This window comes from Oreochromis niloticus, linkage group LG6 (genome assembly GCF_001858045.2).
Source record: "Oreochromis niloticus isolate F11D_XX linkage group LG6, O_niloticus_UMD_NMBU, whole genome shotgun sequence".
NCBI classification, from domain to species: Eukaryota; Metazoa; Chordata; class Actinopteri; order Cichliformes; family Cichlidae; genus Oreochromis; species Oreochromis niloticus.
The window spans coordinates 13,968,288-13,995,661 of record NC_031971.2 but is presented as its reverse complement, the minus strand read 5'-3'; the positions used below and the strand labels follow the sequence as shown (position 1 = coordinate 13,995,661).

The 27,374-nt window shown below is 39.7% G+C and overlaps 2 protein-coding genes across 3 annotated transcripts; both read left to right on the top strand.

Moving 5' to 3' along the window:
- Window positions 1-8,340: 8,340 nt before the first annotated feature.
- sfrp2 (secreted frizzled-related protein 2) lies at window positions 8,341-12,062 on the top strand. The gene is made up of 3 exons (XM_003449700.5): window positions 8,341-9,915; window positions 10,152-10,232; window positions 10,452-12,062. The coding sequence occupies exons 1-3, from the start codon at window positions 9,414-9,416 to the stop codon at window positions 10,754-10,756; spliced, it is 888 nt and encodes a 295-aa protein (XP_003449748.1). The 5' UTR covers window positions 8,341-9,413; the 3' UTR covers window positions 10,757-12,062.
- A 5,701-nt stretch (window positions 12,063-17,763) lies between these two features.
- Window positions 17,764-20,487, top strand: tnip2 (TNFAIP3 interacting protein 2). Of its 2 annotated transcripts, none has more exons than XM_005469789.4 (6): window positions 17,764-18,445; window positions 18,702-19,004; window positions 19,136-19,225; window positions 19,408-19,671; window positions 19,787-19,903; window positions 20,033-20,487. In XM_005469789.4, the coding sequence occupies exons 1-6, from the start codon at window positions 18,125-18,127 to the stop codon at window positions 20,327-20,329; spliced, it is 1,392 nt and encodes a 463-aa protein (XP_005469846.1). In that variant the 5' UTR covers window positions 17,764-18,124; the 3' UTR covers window positions 20,330-20,487. The 2 variants fall into 2 exon arrangements, with proteins under 2 accessions (XP_005469846.1, XP_005469845.1); XM_005469788.4 differs by having other exon boundaries at window positions 17,765-18,445; window positions 20,030-20,487.
- Window positions 20,488-27,374: the final 6,887 nt, after the last annotated feature.

Sequence of the window (27,374 nt, the reverse complement as noted above, 5' to 3'; positions counted from 1 at the left end):
TCTATCCCAACCCGGTACCACAGCAAAACGTGTAATAGACACGTCCGTCCACCATGTCCATTTCACACTTTGTCTCTCCAAAATGTGAAACATGGTCACTTTGAGGCTATTAACCATGAACAATTACCAGGAGATGGAAATATAAAACAGACTGGTAGCTGACCTTTGAGGATAGGCTAACATTTTCAGTTAAAAAAAGGGAACAAGAAGCCATTCAGTGTAATTATTAAACTACACGCAGACACATAATTATTGAGCAGTTGATCAGTATTTCACACACAGCACATGTGCATCACACTAATAAGGTTAGTTAGCCTCTAATGGCCTTTTTATGTATATTAATTTTCTTTATTTTTTTATTTTAAGTGTATTTACTATTACATCTTTCAGTTGCTAAATTTATTATTACTTTTTTAAAATATTTTTTTTTCTCTACTTTTGGTGGAATTGAAGAAAACATGGTTAAAATCGAAATGAATTGTTAACATAAGATATTTAGGTTCTGTTTGCATTCTTCATTCTCTATTTATAGTCTTCATGTTTACATTTTTTCTACCATCATTGAAACTGAGGGCTACGACGTATAATTTAAAAACCTGGATGCCAAAGGAGGGAAAAGCTCCTTATCTAAATCTTCATTTATTAAGAAAACAGAGACAATGCATGACTACTTTCCTGATGTTTGTGCCACAGCGTCACTGTTAAACCTGCCATTACTTTGTCACATTTTTCACTGATACTGTATTATGTGTTGTGTAAAATGCCTTGCGAACCATTTCCCATTTATATAGCACTTACATATTCATAGAATAAAAGCGTTACAGGTGTTACCTTTATTTCCCAATGTACCTGAGTTACCGAGACACCTTTCCATCACACTTCTAGTAACAGTTCGTTTGAATATTATGTCGATAATAAAACTGATTAAAAAAATCAACTAAACAAACCAATATCAGCCAAAGTGCTTCACGTGGTTTTGCTTTTAATTGTTATTCTACAGCACATTCGTATGTATATCATTTGTTTATACTCCCTGTAGTTTTTGGTAGGAAAAAAAGTTGGGCGGATGTTGGCACAATGTATGTTTTTCTAACATACCTTTATAATTTAATGGTTTTGTCCCTGTATTCAAACTGCAAGAGCAAATAGCAAGTCCAATCCTGTTTCATGGTTTTGAGCCACTTTTAGGCATAGAGGATCGCTGATACATAAGCTTAAAAATAGACATATTTAACATATTTAAACTTTTAGGTGTAATTTTTTTTTAAACTATTGAAATACAGTTATGTGAAAAAGAAAGTAACCCCTCTTTTTACTTGTAATGTTTTATGTATCAGGACAAAATAATAAGGACATGTGGTCATTACCAAGTTTGAAAATTACTTAAATACAGCCTGAGATGAATAACAGCACATGGCATATTCCACCGTATCACTATTCATTTAACAAAAATGGATCTAAACTGTAGAAGCGGTGTGTCCACAGCGTAGCTCAGTAGCTTGTAGAACTACCTTTAGAGGCAAGAACTTAAAGTAATCAATTTCTGTGTGACTTTATCAGTGTCTCACATCGTTGTGGAGGACTTTTGGCCAACTCTTCTTTACAGCGTTGCTTCAGTTCATTGAGGTTTGCAGGCATTCATTAATGCACAGCTCTCTCGAGGTCCCACTACAGCATTTCAATCAGGTTGAGGTCTGGACTGGACCGTTGCAAAACCTTGATACTTTTTCAGCTATTCTGTTGTAGATTTGCTGATGTGCTTGGGATCATTATCCTGTTTCATGACCCATTTTGGGCCAAGTTTTAGCTTTCAGACAGATGGCCGTACATTTGACTCCAGAATCCTTTGGTATACAGAAAAGTTGATTCAGTGACTCACCTCTACCACTGTGCTTGACTCTGTGCTTGCTGCTGTGCTGTATTTGGTGCATTATGGCCAAACATCTCCATTTTGGTTTTATCTGTCCAAAAGACATTGTTCCAAAAGTCTTGTGGTTTGTTCAGATAAATCGTTGCAAACTTAAGCTCTGCTGCCCTGTTCTTTTTAAAGACAAGAGGTTTTCTCCTGGCAACCCTTCCAAACAAACCATACTTTTTTTTCGTACTGTCATGAATTTTAATGTTTAACAAGTTTAACATGTTGACTGAAGTTCTCCTGGGAAGACCATGGCAGCTGTCTTGTATGTTGTGAATAGTCTTTTTCATTCTAGATGGGTTTGAATACTCGCTGAATACTTTTATAAAGGTGTCACTGATGATCAGCTAATCAAGAGTATTTCATTAGCAGCCCCTGCCTGCTTCTTACTTTCTCTAATCCTTAAGATCTAAGAAGGTGCTAATTTTAAGTCCTGCTAAGGCTCATTCTGGGTGAAATCAGTTTCTGTTGAAGAGGCACTCATTTTTCTTAACTATGAAATGTGTCCTTGTTGTGGTGTCACAACTGTGAATGAATGCCATACCTTTATTTACACTTGAGCCCATGTCTGGTATTCTGGAGGTCAGTGTGGGTCAGCTGCTAACCTACTGCCACCATCACTAAAATGTCTGTTTTCTGCCTCTCAAAGTCCTGTGATGAATGTATGTGAGGTTATATTTTACAACCCAAACTGTCAAATGGCAAATGATCCATGACTTGTACCAGCATACTAATTAGTTTGTATACTGGAGAACTGTAGGAAGCAACTTAACATCCTTTAAATATGTAATTTTATCAAAATATTGAATTCAATTAAACATATATGCATTAGGAAACACTTTACATATTAAAAAATGCTCGCAATAAAAAGCTAAGGAACAAAAAAGTTCTTCATTGAGATGTTTTTATCTACTACAGGCGGCTACTTAGAGTCAGGTTCTGGCACAGTACTGAAGAGCAAGCTAAATGTGCTACGATTTAAAAAACACAGTCACAGGAAATTAAAATGAACTTCGTGAAGTGCAGAGAGAAAGTGCTAGCAGTGGTAAAGTGCTGAAGATTTAAAACATCATTACATAAAAGATGCTGAACAAAGAAGCCTATCACTCATTTCTGCAACACTATGCCATGCCCTGTGGTCACCACTTGTTTGGAGGAAATTTCTTTCTACAATAGCACAATGACAAGAACAATTTCAAGGCCTCGGTTTCAGAAGAAGCTGCAAAACAATATTATTGTTATGCAAGGTGCTTTAGGAAGCTAGACCCAAATAAGTCAGCTGCTAATGTATTGCTTATTTCTTAATTGAATTAAACTGTAAAGGACAAAATAATAAGCATTATTATTTCAAATATTTAAAATTACTTAACTCTTTTCTTTTGTCAGTATAACCGATTTGACGAATAAATGGTGGCTATTTATGAAAAGACAAAAAAGTTCTGCATCGCAGAGCTTTGAGTTTTATTTGATCAGACATTTATTTTGTAATTATTTTTTTACCAATGATAATTTATCGGCCATTGGGCCTCTGAAGCATTTTTAGATTTAAGTTAAAACAACCTGAAAAAAAAAAAAGATTTTGCGCTCAAGTTTTACAAGTAGAAAAGTGAAGTTTTGGGTTTTATTTAACTTGTGTGGAATGAGTGATTTGGAGAGGGGCAGGACTTTAGGATGCTTTCCACCATATGGATGGAAAATTCTATACATGTAATTTAGAAAGCACTTTAGTGACTGCATTTCTGTCACCGCAAAGCTGCTTGTACTTTGGTCTAAGTTGTAAATATTCCATCACAGCCCTTCACAGTGTGAGTCTTCCAGTTTCAGTATGAGTCAGGGGTCAAAGAGAGAGACCCAACAGATAGACCTGCTCTCCATGCTGATCCAGAAATATATATTTTTCTGTGTTTTTGGTTGTAAAACTAAACATTTTTTTGTCATTATTGTTATTATTTCTTACCTAGCATGTGAGTACTACTAATTACATGGCTCTATACTAGTCCTCAGTAGAGCAATAGTTAAACATTTTGAAAATTGCACTTTTGCTTTGAGTTACACGACTTTAAGAATATATTGTGTTCATGTTTATAAAGAAATTGAATATAAAACCAGCACCCAGTTCTAGTAAGCACAGGACTGTCAATGAGAAAACAGCTTTTTAGGCTCACCCCAGAGTTCACAAAATACAAATTGTAGCTTAAAAATTAGCATGTTAGTGTAGTGGTTTATACATTAGTCCCACAATGAAATCCTCTCTTATTTTGAATCTAAAAAAAGACACAAAGCCCACTGAGGTAGGAAGGCCATACATCTGCCATAAGAATCTTACAAATATGACATGTGGTGCTACCTGCTGTGGTGATCCCTTATGAATAAGGAAACAGCTGAAAGTAACTTTTTTTAAAACCTAGATTATTTAATCTGTAAAAGAATAACAACAACTATGGTAGTAATTCCTATTTTTGCTATTTGAAGATACTGCTCCTAATCAACAGCTTCAACCTCAAGCTTTTAGACTCTGAACCTTTGAACAGATCGTATGGTTAGCTGAACTCAGCTAACACCTGTTGCTGGGTGATACTCTACAGACATAAGAGTAGGATACACATACACACTAATTTGACATTCTGCTAAAAACAGATGTATTTCCATAAATGGTGGAGTTATTGCTGCCCTTAATAACCCTACAACAACTGGTCAAATCACACAAATACAAATGAAGATTCTTACCCTCCACGTATTTGCCCATTTCTCTGTGCAATGCATGCATCTGTAATATGGATTTGGTTATGCCAAAGCCTGGTATTTGTGTCCCAGCTGCTGCACTGAAACCCCATACTGAGTCAATTAGACCTGTACAATAGGAACATCAATTACGCCAAGCAGGCACGATCTATATAACTCAAGGGGTTCTAACGAGATTAATTCCTCTTGGATGGGATGAATTCCTCCCCAAATGTTTGGGTAGAAAAAGAGTGATTCAAGTTGACACGCTCATTAGTGCATTTCAAGACAGTGTTCAGAGCCGTATAGTTGATTCTCAGTTTGGTGCCTCTGAATATAAGGTTATCAGTCAAGGCTTTGTAGTGGACTAAATATATTTTGTAGTTTCACAGTTAACACCAAGTAGAACCATCTTTGTAAAAATAAGTAAAGAATTTTGACTCCAGCTTGCAAAACTTGGAATTATTCATTATCATTATTATTAATAATAACTTTATTTGTATAGCACTTTTTAAATCCCATGGTTACAAAGTGCATGACAGTTTGAATAAAAGCCACACATTAAATACAGACACATGCAGTCCAGCATACACACTTCCATACACACATTAGATACAGATTATGGTCAAAATTAACAGGAGAAAGATCAAAGAAACACTAACCTATAAAAATGAGTTTTCTGCAGTCATTAAATAAAAACACACGGATTGAGCTGATCTGATAGGCTGAGCAAGTTTGAAAGTTTAAGTGCTCCAACCTCAAAAGCGTGGTTGCCTTTGGTTTTAAAATAAGAGTGTGGAACAGTTAGGAGACCCTAATCAGAAGATCAGTGAGGCTGATTGCTGTTATAAGGTCACAGTAGCTCTGCTATAAAGGCAGGAGCCCGGCCATGTGGGAGCTTTATAAATTAATAAAGTTCATAATAAAATGAATTTCACTTACTTGCAAGAATGGATGAGTGTGTGTGTGCGTGCATGCATGACATGGACTACTTTTTTCCTCAAATCAACACACAGTTGGTGTATCGATAAGCATTGACTGGATATGTGGGGGAGACTTGAAATACACCATGGAGCCCCTGTTCATTATAATGAAAAACATGTCACCTGGTGCAGCGCTGTGCCTCATTCATATGTTTCCAGTTTCAGACTGACAGTAATGGATGTCAGTGACACAGTGAAGGAAACTTGATTTGCCTTTGGCTGCAAATTTCATTCTTGGATCAATTTGTTTTTGTTTATGGCTTTTTAATGAGATTTGTTGACAATCAAAAATATATAAATTATTAGCAGACCTATCCTTTCATTTATTGAAATCTAATGTATGAAGCTGTATGAGCCTGTCTGCGTGGAAATGGTAAAACAAAACATACCAAATGAAAAACAGCAGGCCTGCGTTTGCATCAGTTTGCTGATGCTCCGCACACTAAGACGAGTCTTATAAACAGTCAATAAATTGATGTCTCCAAACATTTGCCCCTGGGGTCCAACTTCGTTTTGAGCTTTGCCCCAGTCTGTGATCATATCTGTCAGTAGTTTGAGTCTTTATGAAAGAAAGAAAAAATGAAAGAAATGAGAGGAGCATTGTTAAGTAAAAAGAGTCAAAGCATGGGGGGGGGGGGGGGGGGGGGGGGGGGAGGTTGCTGAGCTAAAGATGGGATGACGAGCTGCTTCTCGATTTTACACAGAGTTGTAATGAGAACCTGCTGGGGTAACGCTCAGCTCACGTCTCCGATGAGCCCCCAAACTTAAATGTCTGTGAAAGTGCATTTGTAATAGAGGCTTTGTGTTTGGAGAGATAAACCCTTAAACACGGTTAGTCTTGATCTAGTCCATCCCCCACCCTTTGGATCTGGTTAATCTTTGGTTTAAGGCTTTGGTTCTTGTAATTTCCAAAGCTGAGACGAAGCCCTGACGATGCATTCCTCTGTCTGTTCGCCCACATATTTTACATATGCGATTCTGCAGCATATCTCCCATAACAGTTTGCATATGAGGGCCAAAAGTGCATCGTGGGCCTGCTTAAATCTGATCTTGTTTAGTGGCCCTGGGGGTAGATTTAGTAACGCGTTGCGCCATCGCAAACTCCACTTTGGTGAAAAAAAAATACTGTCAATACTTAAAAGAGAGCGCGGTGACAAGAGTGTGTATAAGAGCTGAGAACAACAACTGACCCTGATGCATGTGTGTTTCTGGGAGTTCCTTTCTCAAGGTGCAAAATAAGGGAGGAGAAAATGTTAATCAAGTGCACAAACTGATTTACTAACGTCTGCCACTGAAATTTACTATCAGCACAGGGCAAACCCATACTTATTACACCTGGGCTTTAAGTTAACGTGTTTCTGTAGGTCACTTCCTGTTATAAGGGAGGTTTTCCTTTCCACTGTTGCAAAGTGCTGCTGAAGGGGGTGTCTGTGCGTGGCGGGGCTGTGTTATTACTGTCTTTACCTCACAATATAAAGCGCCTTGAGGTGACTATTGTTGCGATTTGATATATAAATAAACTTGAATGGAATTGAATTTGCTGGTGATAAGAGAAAACTAGAAGGAGAAGAATCTGAAACAGGGTACGAAACAAGCCTCTGGAGCTTATAATAATAATCGTGTTAAATTTCAAAGTCAAAAGTCTGCCTGCTTTGTTAGTTCAACCAAATTAAAAAAAATTACATAGCATTTAGGTTACTTACTCTAAGTGGGATAATGTCTATGAAGAATAGGTGAATTGCATGAGAACAAACAAGCACTGGATGAATGTTAAATGTATCCATCGTAGTGCTATTAAACTGGTGAAAGTGTCATTCTCAACCTCTACAGCACTGTGCAGCTGCTGCTGTCATTGGGCCACGGAGGCAGTATGTAACATGTGCCATTGCAAAGGTTTTGTTTCATTAAAAAAAAGAGCGTTGCAGTTGTAGATTTGACTTACTTTTAATCTAAAGCATAAATCATGAGTAAAAAAAGAAATTGACCAGCATAGTGAAACAGCTGTTTCCTAAGAAGCAAATGACATGATGCTGAAAATTCAAATGGATAATGAGATTTTTCAAAGTTCATCACCCCAGAGGAACTAACATGCAAACGTTGATGCTTCTCTCCACTTTCGAATGAATGCTTCAGTTATCTGCTGGACTACAGGCCCGCTCCTCTAACGGTGCATTGCAATGTTTTTTCTTGGTTCTGGACAACAGTGGACCTCTATGGCACTTTGTGACATAAGCTACTAAGCAACACTTACTAGTAGAGGAATGTCAGTGTGGCTTGGGAGGAGATTTATTCTAAATAAGAAAAACATAAATCCTTAGGTTTCACCTTTAATTTTGAGGGCATACAACATTGCAACCCTGTTCTATTTTTTTTCTATAATTATTATAAAGAAAATTATTTTATTTCAAATACAGGAAATACACCATTGGGACATGAACTCGCTACCATAGCTGCTGTCCTCTAACAATTTTTGGAAATACTGCTGCTGTATCTGCAGGAGGTAAACGGTTTAACACTTCATTTAAGTGTGCAAAACTGTTCTTAAGATACTCTTTAGATGTGCCAGGTTCACCAAATCATTTATATATTCTGTCTTGTTTTCTTATGGAAAGAAAAACAGCAAAGCGAGCCCTTTCAAAACTGGCACACGTGGACCCATAAACTTTAATGACATGTTTAATTCAGAGCAAATAAACTACAACTGTGTTTTCAATTCAAATACCTTTTTGACTATTACTTAGAACGAGTGACTCATAACCTTTTGGAATGACCGAAGGAACAGAAAGGAGCACCGACAATACAGGAATCAGCGTGTGGCACTTAATTAATGCTCCTCAGGTCTTCGCCACTGGAAACAAAAGCCACGTTGCTGCTGGGCTCTCAGGCAGCAGGCATCTCTGCGACAGATATCTGGATAAGTAAAAGCCAAAAGCATGTGCATATCTCCACGGGGGAGTAGCCTAAGGAGGAAAATATGTTTCTGTGTTTTTGCTGAACTGATCCAAAGGCCAAAGTGCTAATTCATTTCAACTCCATTCAAGTGAATGTGAAGAGGAAGTTCAAGTCTGAGAATAACCACGCTGCTGTCTGCAGACGTGACTGTAGCTCATGGGGGTCTGCGAGTGGACATGAGCCAGAGCTGCAGTGCCGGAGGAGGCAGATTTGGTTTCACCCCTGGGTGTGCTTTGTGCAGGTCTGCTTCTCACACCAGGGCAAACAATATTTCACCATGTGGTATGGAACCTGCAGACCTGCCCGGAGGATTTCACCACTCCTAATGATGGAAAATTAACGCTCCAGTGAACTGAGCTAAATGCCCCTACTGACATTTCTAAACTATTTGCAAAAAAAGGAAAAAGAAAAGAAAACGGGGGATCACTCAGGATATATGTCTGTTGATTTGGGCGTAATGAGGGGAACCTGTCAGACACATTTGTTTTAATTTCCATGGAGAGCCAGAGATTAACTCAGGGGAGGGAAGCTGTCAAGAAAGCGACTGGTGATAAAATACTACGAGCCATAATTAGAAATCAAAAATGCCTCTAAGCCCCAAAGGAGTAAGAATTTCGGTGGGGGGGGGTCTTTGACTGAGAAGACAAATTTGTCCACATGGTTCACCTGATAGGAGGAAACCAAATCTGCTGAATGAAGAAGAGGTCTTTGCGCATATTATACAGACTCCTCCCAGACATGCCGGGAAGAAAACCTCCTGTCACAGTAGAAGCCTGCCACTGACAGAAGCTCCATCCACTGATGCTCAACAAAGCCTGAAACTTTCACATACACCAGACAGCATGAGAGCTTTGACTCCGACCGTGGCGGTGCTGTGGGTGATAACAATGCCCTGCCTGCAAGCAATCCACGGACTGTATAACTTCGGCCAGCATGAACTATTCTACAAGAAGAACAACTGCAAGGCAATCCCTGCGAATCTCCTGCTTTGCCACGATATAGAGTACACGGAGATGCGCCTCCCGAACCTGCTCGGACACGAAACCATGAACGAAGTACTGCAGCAAGCGTCGTCTTGGATCCCGCTGGTCCAGAAACAGTGTCACCCGGACACGAGAAAGTTCCTCTGCTCTCTTTTCGCTCCGGTCTGTCTGGACGATTTGGACGAGCCCATACAGCCGTGCAGGTCTCTCTGTGAAAACGTCAAGCGCGGCTGCGCGCCCGTGATGTCCGCCTTTGGCTTTCCGTGGCCAAAGATGCTGGACTGTGAGCGCTTCCCACTCGACAATGACCTGTGCATACCGCCTGCAAGCATCGACAGCACTGCGCCAGCCACCAAAGAGGGTAACCAGGCGCAAACATTCTGCATGAATCCCAAATTCACTTTGAGGCACACTGGCTCAAAATTCACAAATATTTGCAGCTTTATAAAAAATTAAAAAAAAAATAAAAATTAAAAATCCACGCGTGGACGGCGTGATTTTGTTTTCTAGTCACGTATATTTAGTAAATGCACAAATCATTTTGAATTGAACTGAAGCAGATTATTAAATATTTGCCTCACTTGATTCCCGTTTCAGCGCCCAGGGTGTGCGATGCTTGCAAGGAAACCGATGAAAATGACAACGAAATTGTTGAGAACCTCTGCAAAAATGACTTTGGTAAGTCTCCCCAACCCATGCATCAGAGCATTAGTACATCGAGGTCAGCATAGCTTAGGGGCCCCTGAGAGCTCACCGAGTTGTGTCTCAAACAGTTAAGGCAGCATGAAGAGGAGAATCATTTAGCCCTCCACCCCTGCATGGATTTCCCACATGTCTTTCATAAGTGAGCATTTCCTTCATCTCTCCCTCTCTTTCTTCGTTCTGCATGCACTAAAGCTCTGAAAATCAAAGTGAAGGAGATCGCCTACATCAACGGCGACACCAAAATAGTGCCGGACACGAAGAGCAAGGCAATCTACATGGTGAACGGCGTGACGGAGCGAGACCTCAGGAAGACTGCGCTGTGGCTGAAGGACGGGCTGCAGTGTATCTGCGAGGAGATGGACGACATCAACGCCGCATACCTGGTCATGGGCCAGAAGATGGACGGCCATCTGGTCATCACCTCGCTGAAGCGCTGGCAGAAGGGACAGCGCGAGTTTAAAAGGATTTCACGCAGCGTCCGCAAGTTACAGTGCTAGGGAAGAGGGGGAGGAAGAGGTGGGGTGGGGTGGGTACCTGCATGTTAAGGTCGAAGGTCAAGTTTTGTTGAGGGAGTCCTTCTTTTGTGGTCGCAGTTCTGGTTTTTCTGCTCTAGAGCGCAGCAAAGACATTTGCTTGGCCTCAGAGGACGCACAGCTTCCTGTTTCTCTCATCGGTTTATCATTGAATACAGATAATGTTTAAAAAAGAAGAAGAAGTTGAAATGGGGTATAAAGTAAAGATAAACCAAATGAATAAACCAAAAATCTTTTATTTGACTCTAAAAGTATAACTGTGGTTTTTATTGTGAAAATCAGATCCAGACAGACTTCCATTGAGTTTGTACGCACCGGTAACATTAGTGCCCCCTAGCGGCCAATTTCAAACTGTGCGTCCTTCCCTAGCGAATGGTCTTTGCTGCGGCCCCATCAGTTGCAGTTAATTGCGCTCAGCTGCTGTCCAAGGTCTAGAGGAATCACAAATTACACGGAGAGAGTGAAAACTAGCAAAGCTTTGAGTCCAGGATTTAAAAATGACTGACTCTACTAATCACTGGCAGATGTGGCATCCTGGTAAAGCTCACAGAGTGAGTTCGTTCGTCAGACTTTTAAGACGTTTTTCTCATCTCTTCCAGGAGGTCAAATCAGGTGTTAAATCTTTTAACATTATAGTTTTTTAGCCGTCATTTCTATAAAAGCCCCATTTAAAATCAACAACAACATGCAGACCTGGACAGCTTTGAGATCAGCAGTAACACATCTGGTGTACTGCTTGGATTAAGTTAACGAAGTATTCTCATTTTATAGAAAGTCACTTCTGCCTCAGACGCTAAAGCGGATTCATTTTACACAGTGCCCAGCGATTAAAGCTGTGATCCAGGGGTGCTTAGCGCGACATTCAAATATTTGTGGTTTTGTATTCCTACCATTTCCTCAAATGAGAGATAGCTGGCTATATTCTCTTCCCGTTCAGTATTTTAATAATTCTTGGTAAACGTTTTGTACTTGAGCAACTGCATAATTTTCTACCACCATATGATAAAAATATTTTTTTACTCCTAGACTTTCACGTGTCATGTAAACGTTCAACTTTGCATCTTCATTCTGAGTGACGCAAACTGCTTCTTGGTATTTTTGATTGGACGGTGGCGGTTTTGTTGAGCAGGTAGCTTGGTAAATACAAGTAACTGTGTGTTTGTGTGTGTGCTTGAAACATAAGTCATTTTGGATGTATTACAGTGTAAATATCAAATACTGTCATTTATTCTTGTGTAAAGTTTGCAGCAATTAAAAGATACAAAGTTAATATTTGAAATGAGCCGGTCCATTGCTGTGCACGGGAGAGAGGTCGTTTTCCTACTGAGTGACTTAATCGTGATCCCACAGCTATAAGATAGCGAAACATATGGATTTAACACTGCCATCTAGTGGAATTCACTGTTAAAAATCTGATCATAGATCACTGGATATGCACTCACCGGCCACTTTGTTAGGTACACCTGTTCAAATTCTCCTCTATGCAAACATCTCACCAGCCAATCACGTGGCAGCACGTTAGTGTATTTAGGCACGTAGACATGGTCAAGATGACCTGGTGAAGTTCAAACTGGGCATCAGAATGAGGAAGAAAGGTGATTTAAGCGTGTTTGAAAGTGGCATTTGTGAATATTTCTGAAGCTGCTCATCTGCTGGGATTTTCCAAAACAGCCATCACTGGGGTTTACAGATGGTCCAAAAAACAGAAAATATCCAGTGAGCGGCAGCAAAAATAATAGCAGCTTGTTAGAACCAAAGTACACAGAAGAACATCTCTGAATGCACAACATATCAAATGTACACCTGTGGTGGGCTGCATCAGCAGAAGTGGGAACCACTGCTGTCAACTAAAAACAGGAAACTGGGACTACAATTTGACCAGGCTCACCAAAACTGGCAACAGAAGACTGGAAAAACATTGCCTGGTATGACGAGTTTCAATTTCTGTTGCAACATTCGGCTGATAGGATCCAGATTTAGCATAAACATAATGAAGGCATGAAAACAATGGTTCAGGCTGCTGCTTGTGTAATGGTGGTGGGGGTGTGCATTTTCTTGGCACACTTTGGGCCACAGCCTACTTAAGTATCTTTTGATGGCTGCTCCCAGCAGAATAACTATGCCATATACCATGTGTACACTGTACTCAAATGGTCTCCAGGGTCACCAGATCATAGTCTCAGTGTGCAGCCGACAAATCTGCAGCAATGCTATCACGTCAATATGGACCGATATCTCTAAGGAATGTTTCCAGCACCTTGTTGAAGAATTAAAGCATTTCCAACCAGGTACTAGCAAGCTGTACCTAATACAGTGACCAGCAAGTGTAATGAGGCCAGTTTGTATTTTAACATTTAAATAATAAAAAAGTTAACAATTACAGGATAAATAAAATTAATTGTCTTATTGTAAGATTTGCTTCTGAACACATCGAGATTTATTCAACACCTTTAGTTATTTTTTTAAATCACTTGAAGCTCCAATCAATTGGTGTTTAGGGGGGGGGAGAACAACTGACACTAGTAAATGTTCATTATTTTTGATTTTCTCTTTAATCTTTGATTGATCACTCAATCTAAAGGCTTCTTACATTCATGATGAAAACATTCATATTTTCACTTGAGGAACTATTTTCTCTTATGTCCTGGCTCATAAATTAAAGAAAGAGAAAGGACAAACACCCTCTAGATCAGGGGTGGGCAGTTCATCTAATATTGAGCAGAACTAAGTTCACCTTATCGTCCCCAGTTCTCATGTGGCCACTTGGGAAACCTAATTCCCCACTCCTGACCAACAGTGTGGTCTAGCCCTTGATCTCAGAGATCTAAAAGAGAAAAAGGGAAGGGGAAACTGGAAAATAAGTGTTCTTTCCAAATTTTTCCAATCACCAAATGAAGCAACAGGTGACCTAACAAATTCCTGAGCCGACACAGGAAAAGCCCCAGCACATGATACTTCACCAAAGGTCTATACTGAACACAGAAAATAATAACCCAAGACCCATGAAAAGGTCAACATAAAAGCCACAAACCAAGTTACTATCACACATCAAACAAACATAGCAGTAGGCAATAGGAATCTGTTGCCACCACAGCGCAAACTGTCACATAAAGCGTGGTCCTAAACCGCAAAAGGGTTCACAAAGCAAAGTAAACACACAAATGTCCAAGTACAAATGGAGACCCACACCCACACACGATCACAAATAGCGTGGTCGATACCACAGAAAGTTATTTCATTCGCCTAGTGAGCAGCAGCCACAAGTGACCTACCAAAAGTGGGCCAATGCTAAAGGTCACAACAGAAAAAGACTCACTTCATCTTTAAATAGCAACTGATAAATGTTGAAGCACACTCTTGGAAGTTCATCGGATGCTGTAACAAAAATAAAATATACTATATATTTTTATTATGATCGTGGATTATGGTAATCCACTGCAAATACACAGCTTTCCTGCACTGAGCAGAAGACCATCAGTGGTCATATAAGACCAACAAAACCTGAACACCTCTGTTTTAGGTTATCAGGCAACAGCCAACCATCCTATCCAATGACGAAAACCTACTTTTTAATGATTTGGTTGAACTTTTCTTTTTTCAAGGTGGAAGGATTGTACAGCATGCATCTTTAATGGTTTTTTAAAAAACAAGAACTGGGTGCACAAGTTTGAATTGATTTTGATTTTCTTTAATCTACAGGCAAAAAATTATACATGGACTCACTTAAATCTTTTAATAACTGGTGCTGAAGGTTCTACAGTGATTTTAACTTGACTAGGCCAAGACCTCATTAGTGATCATACATGATTAATAACCGCTGACAGTTTCTCTTTACCAGCATAGATCATAGAAAGGATTTGTTTGTTGGCACTAATTGGATTGATCAATACTCAGAACAATGGGAAAGTCCAAGAAACTCAATGAAGATCTAAGAAGTAACAATGCAAGTTTTGAAGGTCTCTTGGAGCCATTTCTACCCAACTGCAAATTACTATCACTCTTAGATGAAAGGAAATTGGTTGAGATATTCAAGAACAACCCAGGAACCACCAAGCCTCAAGCCTGCCATGAACTGGAAACACCAGTTGGAACACCAGCATTTATGGAGTTTTACATCACCGTGGACTGAGAGGGTGCCAACCAAGAAAGAAGCCCCTGCTCCAAAATCAGAACCTTCAAGTCCGAGTGCAATTTGCAGCTGCCCACTTGGACGAGCCAAATACTTTGTGGAGAAAGGTTTAATGGCCAGATGAGACAAAGATTGAGCTATTTGGGCACACTGATAAGAGGAGGTTTGGAGAAGTAAAGGTGAGGCTTTCAAATCTAAGAATACTGTACCAACTGTCAAGTATGGTGGGGTAGCATCGTGCTCTGTGGCTGTTTTGCTGCCAGTGGTACTGGTACATTGCACAAAGTGGATGGAATAAAGAAAGAGGAGGACTATCTCCAAATCTACATCTTTCCCTCAAATCAAAAGCTAGATGGTTGAAACTTGGGTCTAAGTTTGGGACTACAGTCCCAAACACACATCAAAAATGGATTTTGAATGGATAAAGCAGGATAACATTAAGCTTCTGGAATGGTCTTGACAAAGCCCTGACTTCAACTCTATTGAAAATTTGTGGACTTTACTTAAAAGCCAGGTTTGTGCCGGGAAACCTGCCAATTTAGATAAACTCTGGCAATTCTGCTAAGAAGGGCAGTCGAATATCCAGCCAGAATTATGCCAGAAAGTTGTTGATGGCTGCTCAAAGCACCGAGGTGTAACTTACTAAGGGACATTTAAGTTGGCGTATATGTATGTATTTGAGCCTATATGTCTAATTGTTAACCTGTGTGGATTACAGAAAATCCAAAATAAATTCAAACTTATACTTTCAATTTGTGTTTTTTGAGTCATTGAAATGTATGCTGTACAATCATTCCACCCTGGAAAAGAACAGTTTAGAGAAAGTCCAAAATTGCCACAATATTCATGACGACAATGAATCTTTGTCAGTGCTGCACCCGGCTTGAGGAAGCTTTAAGCACTAACCTTGGAAAGAGGCACCAGACCACAGATATATTTAACTACTGACCTCTGAAGTGTTATCATGTAAGTGTTATGGGGGCATAACACTTACATGATTATTATAACTGTTGGTGCTTCATTTTCCATGGACTTACTGTTTCAGCATTGCAACAAGTACTTAACAAGGCCTCTTTTCATAGCGGAAACTCTGAAGTTTATATATTTCCATTTTACTGTACTACTTAACATGAATAGTGTTTAAGGTGTTTTGCCACCTGTTCACAAGGTGTCAACCGATGACTCTTTCAGGAAGTCCCAGACATTTTACTGTCACATGAGTTCTGAGACTTGCCAATCACATGAATGAAGGTGTGAATCATCAATAAGAAGGGGTGGTGTTGCTAGGATAAGACTGTAAAAGGACTTTAGAAGGCCATAGAGAACTGAAATGATTCAGGTCAGCATTCGTTTTTTTTATAGACAGAATCTTTTGTGGAATCAGTTAGTTTCCACCCTGACACTTCTTCCCACCTTCCTACAATTTTTACACACTTTACACCTCAATTCTTGCTATTGTAACAAGTGTCACATGACTGCCATGTGACATCAAACGACATCACGGCTTCACACCGCTCATGTCTCTTGGTGTGATTGACCCAGAAATACCTGGGACTCCCCACCGGCCAGTACAACTGATGAACACTCTTGGTCTTTAACTCGGTACTCCTACTGTCTAGACAGTAGTTTCATTTTGACCTGATAATGCTTAGTACACTCTTCTTGTAGTCCAACGATGAACCTAAATGGAGCACGGTTTTGATAATGTAGTAAGTGTGACCTATATATGCTAGTTACTGTGCATTTTGTTCAAAGTGTCTGAGAAAAAGGTTACACACGTAAACTTGGAACAGTTTCAGCTAAACGATTACACACACTGTAATCTATTGGTTGTATTTATTTATTTATTACCTCCACATAAATATCTAGGTTCTTGGGACCCGTATTAAGACTATACATCCAAAGCACACATTCATTGCTAAAAGCACATCAGTCCATCATTCTACAGTATGTATTACATCTGTATTTTATACAAAATTGCATAAATATAAAGCCAGCTACAAACTGCAACAACAAGTATAATGAATTAAATTGGAATCAGTGGTGTTCTTTGTCATCCAACTGTAATTACGTTTTTGTAGTGAACACTTTTTTTATGTAGCACTTAAAAAAGAGAAATACATAAGAAAAGTAAAGATCCGTTTATTCATGAGTATTCCCATTTTGCAGTACCAAGAGGTCACCATGAACTGGAGCTGCTTCCAGTACAGCTTGGGTAAATTCTTGATTTGCTACCGTAAGAGACATTGTGTCACTTCCCAAAATATCAGAACAAAAACCAAACAAACACACACAAAAAACGGGATGACAATGTTCAGTCATAGACCGCTGCATCCTAAAATCAACCATTAATACGGCACCGGTGTGGTCCTTACTGCGTAATTCTTTGAATGACAATGCATTGCGGTGCATTTAAAGCTGTGGGAAAAAATTAAAGCCTGACAAAAATGAGTGGCGCGCATGGGGAATTTGTTATGACACTCTACGAGTAAATGCCCTAATGTGACTTTTAGGGGACTGAATGTGTAAAAACCCGGTAAACTACCGCTGGGAAATTAGCGTTTTTCATTTAGTATAATCTGATATTCCTTTCAATATTATAGTTTATACTTTCTGTAGAAAAACCTACAGCAAGCAGCATTTGGTTTGTAGAAAATAAAGTTGACTAAAGCGTAAGCCATTCCATTTTTTTCCCTTCTAAACCAAAGCTATGCATCCTTATAATAATAGTGGCACTAATAACACCGGTAAACATTTTTTTTTTTTTTACATAACTTAATTTTTGTTCGCTCTAACTAGGAGTAGTAGATTTTCCGACGTAATTGAATGCAGCAATCGTCTCTCTTTTTTCAGCCTTTAAGAGACGTAGCTTAAACTTTTAGCTACATTTAAAATATGTGTTTCTTTGTTTACCAAGTTGTGCCAAGACGCTATAAAATGTTTTTTTTTCTACCTGTGGATATCTACAGTGAACCTTTTTGAACACAAGCATGGCTCCTTTTTGACGAAGCTCAAAAAACTCCGCGGGGAAGTTCCCTAGGAAATCCCCGAAGACGGTTCGGGGGATATTATTCTCTGATGAGCCCAATTTCAGACAGTTGACGACGTTGGTCTTTTTCTGAAGACACGGGGCTCGAGGCAGAGGCGTCAAATGCTGGATTTTTAAGAGACTGGTGCGTCTGTCAAAGTCTACAAAACCCGCAATGGATAACGTCAGTATAAACAACACGGATAACGACGTGCTCAGAGACAAAATGCGGAGTTACAGCGTGCTTAATACTCTGTATCATGAGACGCGGCAGGAAATAGACCTTCTGAACAGACAGATCAGTGTAAAGGACGGTGTTATTGCAGATTTAAAAGCCAGGCTGGGGAGACACGAGAGGCTCTACATGACGGTGGGAGATAAGGAGTCTGTGCTCATTAGTCCGTCCAACTCTTTGGTGGAGAGTTTACTCAATGAAATATGCAAACTAAAACAGAAGAAGAACGAAGGGGACTTGAAGGCAGCCCGACAAGCTGAGGTAAAAACATGCTGAAGATTGTACACAGTCGATGTTTCTCCCTACAGCTCTAATCAGTGATTTATAACCATATATAGATTTTTTTTTATATCAGTTTGTTACTCTGAACTGTAAGCTGCTGTCTACTGTGACGCGTTCATTTTACAGTCTCTACTGGAGAAGTGTTCAGGGAACAAAACATGGACCATATCTGACATATCAGTTGCAAGCTGTTGTTGCCATGCCATGCCATTAATCTGTCATCATTGTTCCTCAGGAGATTCAGAGGCTGAACACTCAGCTCAGGGAGAAAGAGCTGGAGCTGGAGACCATCAGATGTCAGCCGGACCACGAGAAGGACCAGGAGATCCAAAGGCTACGGGTAGCCTTGCAGGAGAGGGAGCGGGCCGAGGCCACCAGAAGTGTCCTCTGTACCTCCCTGGCCGAGGAGGCCGACCAGCTGCGCGGGCAGCTCGGTGCAACTGTTAAGGTGTGCCAGGAGCTGATGGCGAGACTGGAGAAAGACAAAAGGGGAGGAGGAGAAGTGGAAGATGTGGCCCTTACGCAAAAGAATACAGAGGTGTGTAAATGCTTTTAGAAGTCACCAGTTGCTTTTGTAATTTCTTTTTAAATAGCTTTATAATACAGCTATTATTTTTTCAACACTTCAGGAGGGTCCTGTTGTAACCTCTGTTTTCTAATCTTTTACAGATGCCAGAGTCCTCTGAGATGGGTAGTCTTAATGCCCAAATCCGTCAGCTTCAGGAGGAGAATCAACAGCTAAAGCAGCGTGTGGCATACGTGAGTCTCATTAGTGTTATCTGAAATCAGTCAGGAAAAAAAATAGACATGTGATCTAATTATGTCCTTAAGGAAACAGATTTCAATTACTTTTGCACACAATATTAACACTCCAGTGGTGGAATATAAAACATGGTGCATGATCAAAGGTGTGACGTTTTGTTTTTTTAATTTCCTTTTAGGTACAAAGCCTGAATACTCAGTGGCAGAAGTATGACTCCAGCAGGGAGGACTATATAAGAGGTTTATGTCAGAGGCTGAAGGACAGCACCGGGCAGGGCTTGATGCCTGCGATGGGCTCCACCAACACTGGATTGCTTCATCAGGAGATTTCCAGGCTCAATGGCTTACTGGAGGAGAAAATGAGGGAGTGTGCAAGGCTTGCTAGAGAAATAGATGACATCAGAAGACAAGACAAGGAGCAAATTCAGACACTTGAGCAACAGGTTGGTGCGATTTCATGCCTGGTGATTGGCTGAGTTCTGTTAAGCACGGTTATAGTGTCAAATAACTAAATGTGAAAGATAAATTTTTAAAAAAAAATCTTTTTTGCTTCCTAAGGTTCTTATCTACACCGATGACTTTAAGTCAGAGCGTGCAGACAGGGAGCGAGCGCAGGGCCAGATTGATGCCCTGAAGGAGCAGGTTTCTCAGCTAAAACAGCAGCTGCACAAACAGGTGAGACAACAGCCCTGCACTTAGGTGCACGAGTGCCTCGACAGAAGCACGGACTTCCTTTTACTTGTTACCACCGTCCAGTACGTGTAGCTTGTGCTGACAGTGTACGTGCCTCCCTGTCTTCAGCAGGGAGCTAGCAGAGAGAGCAGAGACGTGGTTCCCTTGTGTCACGTGCACATAGGACACAGGATCTCCTCAAAGCGAAGTAAGGACACGTCAGAGCCTCTGTTGAGGACCACTGCTGAGAGGCGGCAGCAGCAGCAGCAGCAGCACCAACAGCCTGCAGCTGCAGCAGCAACCCCAAACTCTGCCTGGAACGAACACCCAGGCATGTCAGAGTTGCAGTGCCCCCAATGCCTCGCCACGTTCAGCGACACAAAAGCTGCAGAGTACCTGAACCACTGCTTAGAGTGTGCCCGAGTGTAAATGGAAGAACACTGATTTGGAAATAACAGTCATTTCTTACTGACAGTAACTGAACACTGAAGACCAGCACTACACTGCAGAAAATACCCCGAGTGGAGATTCCAATTCTGAGAAGCTTGACTACAAATCAAACAACTGACTTACCTTTTTTTCTTTTTTTTTGTACATAGAGAAACAAATCTGTACAATTGGCGCATATATATATATATATATATATATATATATATATATATATATATATATATATATATATATATATATATATATATATATATATATATATATATATATATGCCAAAAGTTTTTATTTTTTTAGTTTTTTTTTTAGTTTTTATCCAATGTCAGGTTCTAAGAGTACTCCTGTGGCATTGCGGGAGATTATTGTGGTGGGGAAGAGGATTACTGATGCAATATATATGGAATATAATATACCTCAGTGTCAAATTACAAACCTGTTGCACTTTTTTGACATTTAGTTTAAAACTTAATCGTGGAGTCGTACGATGAAAGAGATTCACGATGCATAAGCTTCTTATTTTGCATCTAGATGATAATGTGGTGCTATTGAGCTTGACATGTTTCTATTTTGTAAAGTATATATTCTTAATAACAGATTTCCAACTATGTAACTATTCATATTTATTCTTATTGTTTAAATGGCAAATCATTTTATTGCAATATTTGGTTGCCTTCCCCCACCCCACCAAAGCCATTAAATATATATATTTTTGGTAAAAGTTTGGGATAAAAAAAACAACAAAAAAACGTGGTTGAGCCAGAAACAGATGTTGGAGATCAAATTTTGATCGACTTGTGTAAAGACTGCATCTCAACTGGCAGTATGCTTATTTGTGGAGATGTGTTGTTTCTGTGGCGGCAGTACCTTATTTTTGTAATAAAAGACAGTTTACCCACACACGTTATCTTATGGTGATTTATAGAGGGGATGGTATTTTTAATTCTTGAGACAGACAGCACCCAAGATCCTAGCCGCTTAACCACGAAAATGCTGGCACTTCTTAATCTGTGTGCATGTCTTTTTAGCATGTCACGTGTGTTTTTTGTGTGTGTGTGTGTGTGTGTGTGTGTGTGTGTGCGCGCGCGTCCCTGGTGGAAAACCCCTTCCCAGTGTTGCCTGAATGGGCACGCTGTACTGTGACAGCCAGATTCCCAGCTGTTATGTAGCTGAAGCAAACACTACAGGGGTACTGAGAGCAGCAAGCAGATACAAGGGCTCAAGTTACATCCAAACCCTCAGCAAATGCCTGCATATCAGTCAGTGTCTGAAAGATCATGTATTCAGTCATGGTGAAGTATCAGTTTGACACACACGGGCCAACTGTGCTATTTGGTGAATCACTTGTCATGGGTTTGGTGAAGTAAGTGCAGGAAGCTGGACATCCCCTGTTTTTAAAAAGGAAGTGAACAGACGCAGTCAAACAGCTGCGGTACTTTTGTGCGAGCGAAAACGTACCTACCTTTGCTGCAGTGTGTTCTTTTGTTCAGGGTATGGGCACATTTTAGGACTGGATTAGAGCCTTTGAAAGAAAACATGTTTTTCTAAGGTCTTTTAACATAAATCTGTCAACAACAAAGGAACTTATTTCTCAATTCGGTACTCTCAGGCGGGGTTTGCCCTTTTTTTTTGGCTTCTTTAGCAAGCTACTTTTGTGCAACTTTCAACTACTGTTTCTCACTCGTAATAACTGGACATTTTTAGGATAGTAAAAGTCCCACAGTCTTACCTCAGACATCTGTCAGTGATTTTTCTAACACCATAACTTATTTACTCATTTATGTTGTGCTTTGCATCCACTGTTAGCTGGTTTTATCTTTTTTACTTTTAAGGCCATTCTCCCTTTAAGCTAATCTCCTTCTGATTGGCTGCCCCTGACAAACGAAAGGGTCAACTAAATCTGTGTCCACTTGGGATGATCATATTAAGACATTAGGATGTCATATTGCTAGCCAAGAGTAGAAGAAACTGTAGCAAATTGAGTATTTAGAGCAGTCTTAAGCCTGAGCTTTTAGCTCGTTGGAATTACTTTGAAACTCTGGCCACATTTAACCTGTTGGGGTGTACATCATCATTGGTCATAACCTTAATTCTCCCCTAACCTTAGATTCTTGAGGAGGCAAAAAAAATGTCTGTCAGTTAGGATGATTATTTTCTCTGTTACACGATGGCCAAGGGTTTGGAAAACAGATTAATAAAAGCAAAAAGTGGATATTTTGATTTCCTAGTGCTAGAGTTGCCTCATCCAACGAGTGGACAGTTGACAGAAGAGGAGGGTAAGGGTTAGAATCAGGGTCAGGGTTGGGGTAGTCATTGATCACTTGGACTTAAGAGGGTTAGTATGACCACTTGACCTTTCCTTGTCCACCACTGTAACAAAGACAGAGGAAAAGCACAATATTTCTTGTATACCAATAAAATTACAATTAATTCAGTTGAATTTTTTTTTATCTCAATACATTTTTGCTTCAGTTTTTTTTTTTAAATTTTTGCATGTCAAGAGATACTGATATGGTCATATTCACTGTCAGTACAGTGAATATGACACAAACACAAACTTATGTATGACCTAATAATCCAAGACTTAATTTGTAGGGAGTTTATGGGTCATTTGTGATCATTAGACAGAACCGGGCAAGGCTTGGTTTCAGTCTTCGCATTGAAGTTTGTGGCAGACATTCTAGCAACAATAGAAATAAGGTTATTGTGGTTACGGAAAACGCTTTAAGTAAAAAGCAGTGAAACTGACTACTACTGTAAACAAATTAACGCTTCAAAGCGGGTACAGCACCCAAGTCCCCAAGGTTTTGAAAAGCTACCAGACGGCATCACATGTTTCGTTACTCATCAGCTAACTGGGGGAGATACTGGTGACTGTATCAGTTTCCAACACATTTACACACATTTTCATTTACATAACACACTATCTTGACTCCAGTTCAGAAGCCCACGGAATAACTGGTTCCAATTTTGGCTTTGAAGGGTAACTTTAGTATCTCGCCTATAAGGCAACCACAGGAAGACTGGTAGAAATACACACAGGACAAAAAAAGACCACGAGCTGCCATCTGGGGATTCTCCCCCCGCCACCAAACACCTACACATTTTCAACAGGGTCTATAAGTGACTGAATTATCACACACACTGAGGCTCTACACACCAATCTGAGAGTGGAAAAAAATAAGTCACACGTCCCCACCTGAATGTCTGGGAACTTTTTCTAAGAAATAAAGAATAAAAAAGAAAGGTTACAGTGGTAGACCAGTTCCTGTTGGAAACAAGTTTCAAAGCATCAGGATGTAATGACTGACGTAGCTGTCACAGCTACTTAAACAGAGAGGGAGAACTTCAGCCTGACTTGAGTCTGACACTTATCCAAGCAAATACAGAATAGATGTTTACAACCTTTAATCTTCTGTGTATCCTAAAAGAATGGGAATTTCCCGCTATTGCGAGGGAATTCCCGAAAAGCACATACGTTTAGTTGAAATGGAACGCAGTAGACTTGGGAAAATCATTTTAATTTAACATTTATAGGCTTAGATCACTGGTATTAGTGCCTACTTCTTCTTCTTTTTTAGGATCCCTGGTGAGGAAGTCCAAGGTTTTAGCCATCAAAAGCGACACTGTGGCAGACTGTGAAGCCGGTAAGGAAGAGGGGATTCCCTCCTTAGAAATGTATGTGATCCCAAAGTGCTCCAGGCACTTAACAATGAAAAGCCCAGCTTTCTGATTACAAGCTTTGAGGCGGATCTGATGCCTGTAATAACCCACTGACGCTCACCCCTGTCATAGTCAGACTGATTTGCGTACACAGTTTTGTTTACCTTCATTCATCAAGTCAGCTTCAACAACAAAAGTCTATTTTTTTTTTTTTAAAAGAGACATCATAAAGCAAATAAGTAATTTTTACCTGCATGTGTGATTTTTTAATTTTTCTATTAATTACATAAACATGTTGACTAAAGCATCCTTTATCTCTGCATTTATCAAAACACACACTGCACCATTTTCTCATAATATTTAGATCACGGCCTACATTTGCACTTCGTATTTTTCTAGGTGTTTTTGCCCTTTGTACATTTGCGTACTTTTGCGCAGCATTTGCATAATGTGGTAGATCCGATCTTACATCACTGGTGACTGAGAGCGAGGCCATGCTACAAACAGCCAGACAGTCATTCATAACTGAAATATTTTTGAGTCATATCTCCTGGTGCTCACTAACCAGTCTTTTTTGCTTATGTATGAAGTGCATCTACCCCGCTGCTCTCATTGACAATAGCTCGTACTGAAATTCCTTTGTTTTAAGAAGCGGTCACTCATGGGAAAGTTAAGAGGAAGCAGTCATGGTGATGACCACAAATGCACCTCACTTCCTCTTCCACATTATCCATTTGGTCCTAAATATAACCTGTGAATGTACTGTACATCCAGCGTTTACCATCACTGCTTGAAAATCCATCCCAGTTTACTTTATCGGCAAGAATGGGAATAAAATAAATGTTACTGAAACTCGTGGTCAGTTCCTGAAACTCAGTGAGACCATTTGAAAGAAGTAAGGCCTTAGTTACAGTTAATGTCCAAGTTGGTTCTTTACCAAAAATTTGTCTTTTTCAAAAAACCCAAATACATGTGCTTGTCCTGTCAGTTGTGTTCACTGAAAACGATGTATTAACTCATCTATTTCTAGATAAGCCACAGCATGACCTCATTTCATGCTCCCTTCACCCGGAGGGAATGTACTTGATTTCATAATTGCCTCAAATCAACTCTACGATGAGCACATACGAAATTAAGTTACATGTAAATGTCCAAAGTAGCCCGGCGGCAGCTGTCTTTTTGTTTAATGTACCTCATAACTGAAACTAAACCTTGGGATCAACTTGACTCAGTTACAAAGCCCTGCTAGACTGATTATGACTGTAAGTTTGTGGATTTCCCAAAAGGAACTCATTTATGAGGGTGTGACTCACCCTGCAACTTTGAACATAGCCACAGACGGGCAGCAGGGCAACAATGGGTAAAATTCCTGGATTAGCATAAGTACAACTGATTCACAAATTCCAGATTTGGAAATGGTCATCTTGAGAGTTCTAATTTACATTACCTGTAAATTTTCAGAAATGTCCCTAATTGTTGAGTGTGCTTATTAGAAAAAAGGATTATCTGTTTTCGTTGGTGTCAAATATAAAGGTACAGTTAGCCTTTTTTAAACCAAATTTAAATAAAAGTAATAAATAATGGGTTAATCTGTGGACTTTTCTTTCTAATGTCTAGTAAATTAAAGCCCTTCTCATACCTGAATGATAATTATAATGCTAACTCATGCAGTTATGGTAGCTAAATTGCTAATGCTACTCCACCTACCTGGTGACAAAAGTCCTCTTGTTAGCAAGCTGGTTTTCAAAGTTTGTGTGGCATGACCCAACTTCAGAAGCCAAAAAAGGTCCGTGCCCACAGTTTGTACCTTTTATGTTTATTGTTAAATAAAAGTATAAGGGCCATGTGGAATTTTAGCTACCTAATGGTGACTACAGTAGCATAGCCAAAGTCCTGTTTATTCTCCATATATATATGTGTATATAGAGAGAGTTTCATTCAGGTTTTTTCTTCTGGTTGTCAACGTCACACAAATTTTGGGCTAGCATAATTTAAAACAAATGTGCTATCACAAAATGAGCTTAGTAAAATAAATAAATAAAACCCGAGTTGAAAAATTAAGCTAATCCAAAAAGTGCTAAAACCTATAGTTTCTTGAATGGCCATTTGAGGTTTGCTCCAATAAGAGTCATTATGTAAACATCAGAAGCACAGCCTGGTACAAAAACTGTTTGGGGCTAGTTTTTGGTGCTTGAAAAGAGTTAGACTTGAGGAAAAGGTGCTCAAGACTACCTTGACCGAGATGACCGAGAAGCTACAGAGATTGTTTTGTGCTTCCGGGCTGAAGTTTCAACTGCTTTAATCGTATTAATCAGAACTTCAAAGTTATGACTCACTTAAGGATACCGGTGCTTTTAAGTAAAAGGTGTATCTTCTTGGTTTGCTTAGTTGTAACAGTAGACACTATAAGGACTTGGTATGTGATATGTGAGTTTGAAGTCTGCCAGCCAAAATTTGCAGCCAATTTATCGTTACGGTCTATTTTGTTTTCACCTTAAGCGAGGAAGCCGGAAATAGTGTTAACTGATTACCCGTATGGACCAAATATGCTCACAGTTGTGTTAAAGTTATTCTACAGATGTGTTTGAATATTTGTGAGAATGGTTAGAGTTACAGTCATGGTAAAAGTAAACCACCATAAATTCTAATGTTTTATGTGTCAGGAAATAATCTAGTTCATTGCAGATAAATACAGCCTGAGATGAACATATGGCATATTACAGGGTGCATATTACTGCTTATTGATTGGTGAGTCCAAGTCCATCATTCTAGAGTATAAGTATAAAATCATACAATACAGTTTTGAGTATTCCCAGGAGTGGATATTGAAACCAATTCACCCCGAGTTCAAAGAAACTGCATTAACTCCAGGAGCTACATCTCCTAACAGACCTCAGCTAACGTGTTAAATGGTAATGTTTATGACAGCAGATAAATTAGAAAAAAAAAAGTGGCTTGGTCAGATGGAGGTGTTTGGCTGTATTGCACAGCAACATGTTTGGAGAAAACCCAAAAGCAGCATATCAACACAAACACCTCATACCAACAGTCAAGCACAGTGGTGGAGGGATGGTGATTCAGGCTCAAGGTGTTGTAAGGACCCAGTCAAATGAATGAACTGAAGCAACACTGTAAAGAAAAGAAGGGCCAAAACTGTTCCACAATGACATGAGTCGTTTGCGGTGCATATGATAATAAACTTCTTGAATCTTGAATGAGAGACTGACAACATACAGGCTCCAGGGTGGTTCCACATCTACTGAGTCATGAGGTGTACTTAAGTTTTTTTACACACTGCTTCTGCATATTAGCTCAGATATAGTTAAAATAGTGACGCTGTGTAACATGCTGTTCATCTGAGGTTGT

What these genes read in the sequence shown, in the direction of transcription:
- sfrp2 (XM_003449700.5), top strand. Translation starts at nt 9,414, where the DNA reads ATGAGAGCTTTGACTCCGACCGTGGCGGTGCTGTGGGTGATAACAATG. An exon ending in TGCGCCAGCCACCAAAGAGG is followed by an intron (nt 9,916 to 10,151) that starts GTAACCAGGCGC and finishes TTCCCGTTTCAG; the next exon opens with CGCCCAGGGTGTGCGATGCT. An exon ending in CCTCTGCAAAAATGACTTTG is followed by an intron (nt 10,233 to 10,451) that starts GTAAGTCTCCCC and finishes CATGCACTAAAG; the next exon opens with CTCTGAAAATCAAAGTGAAG.
- tnip2 (XM_005469788.4), top strand. Translation starts at nt 18,125, where the DNA reads ATGGATAACGTCAGTATAAACAACACGGATAACGACGTGCTCAGAGAC. An exon ending in TTACGCAAAAGAATACAGAG is followed by an intron (nt 19,005 to 19,135) that starts GTGTGTAAATGC and finishes AATCTTTTACAG; the next exon opens with ATGCCAGAGTCCTCTGAGAT. An exon ending in TTCAGACACTTGAGCAACAG is followed by an intron (nt 19,672 to 19,786) that starts GTTGGTGCGATT and finishes TTGCTTCCTAAG; the next exon opens with GTTCTTATCTACACCGATGA.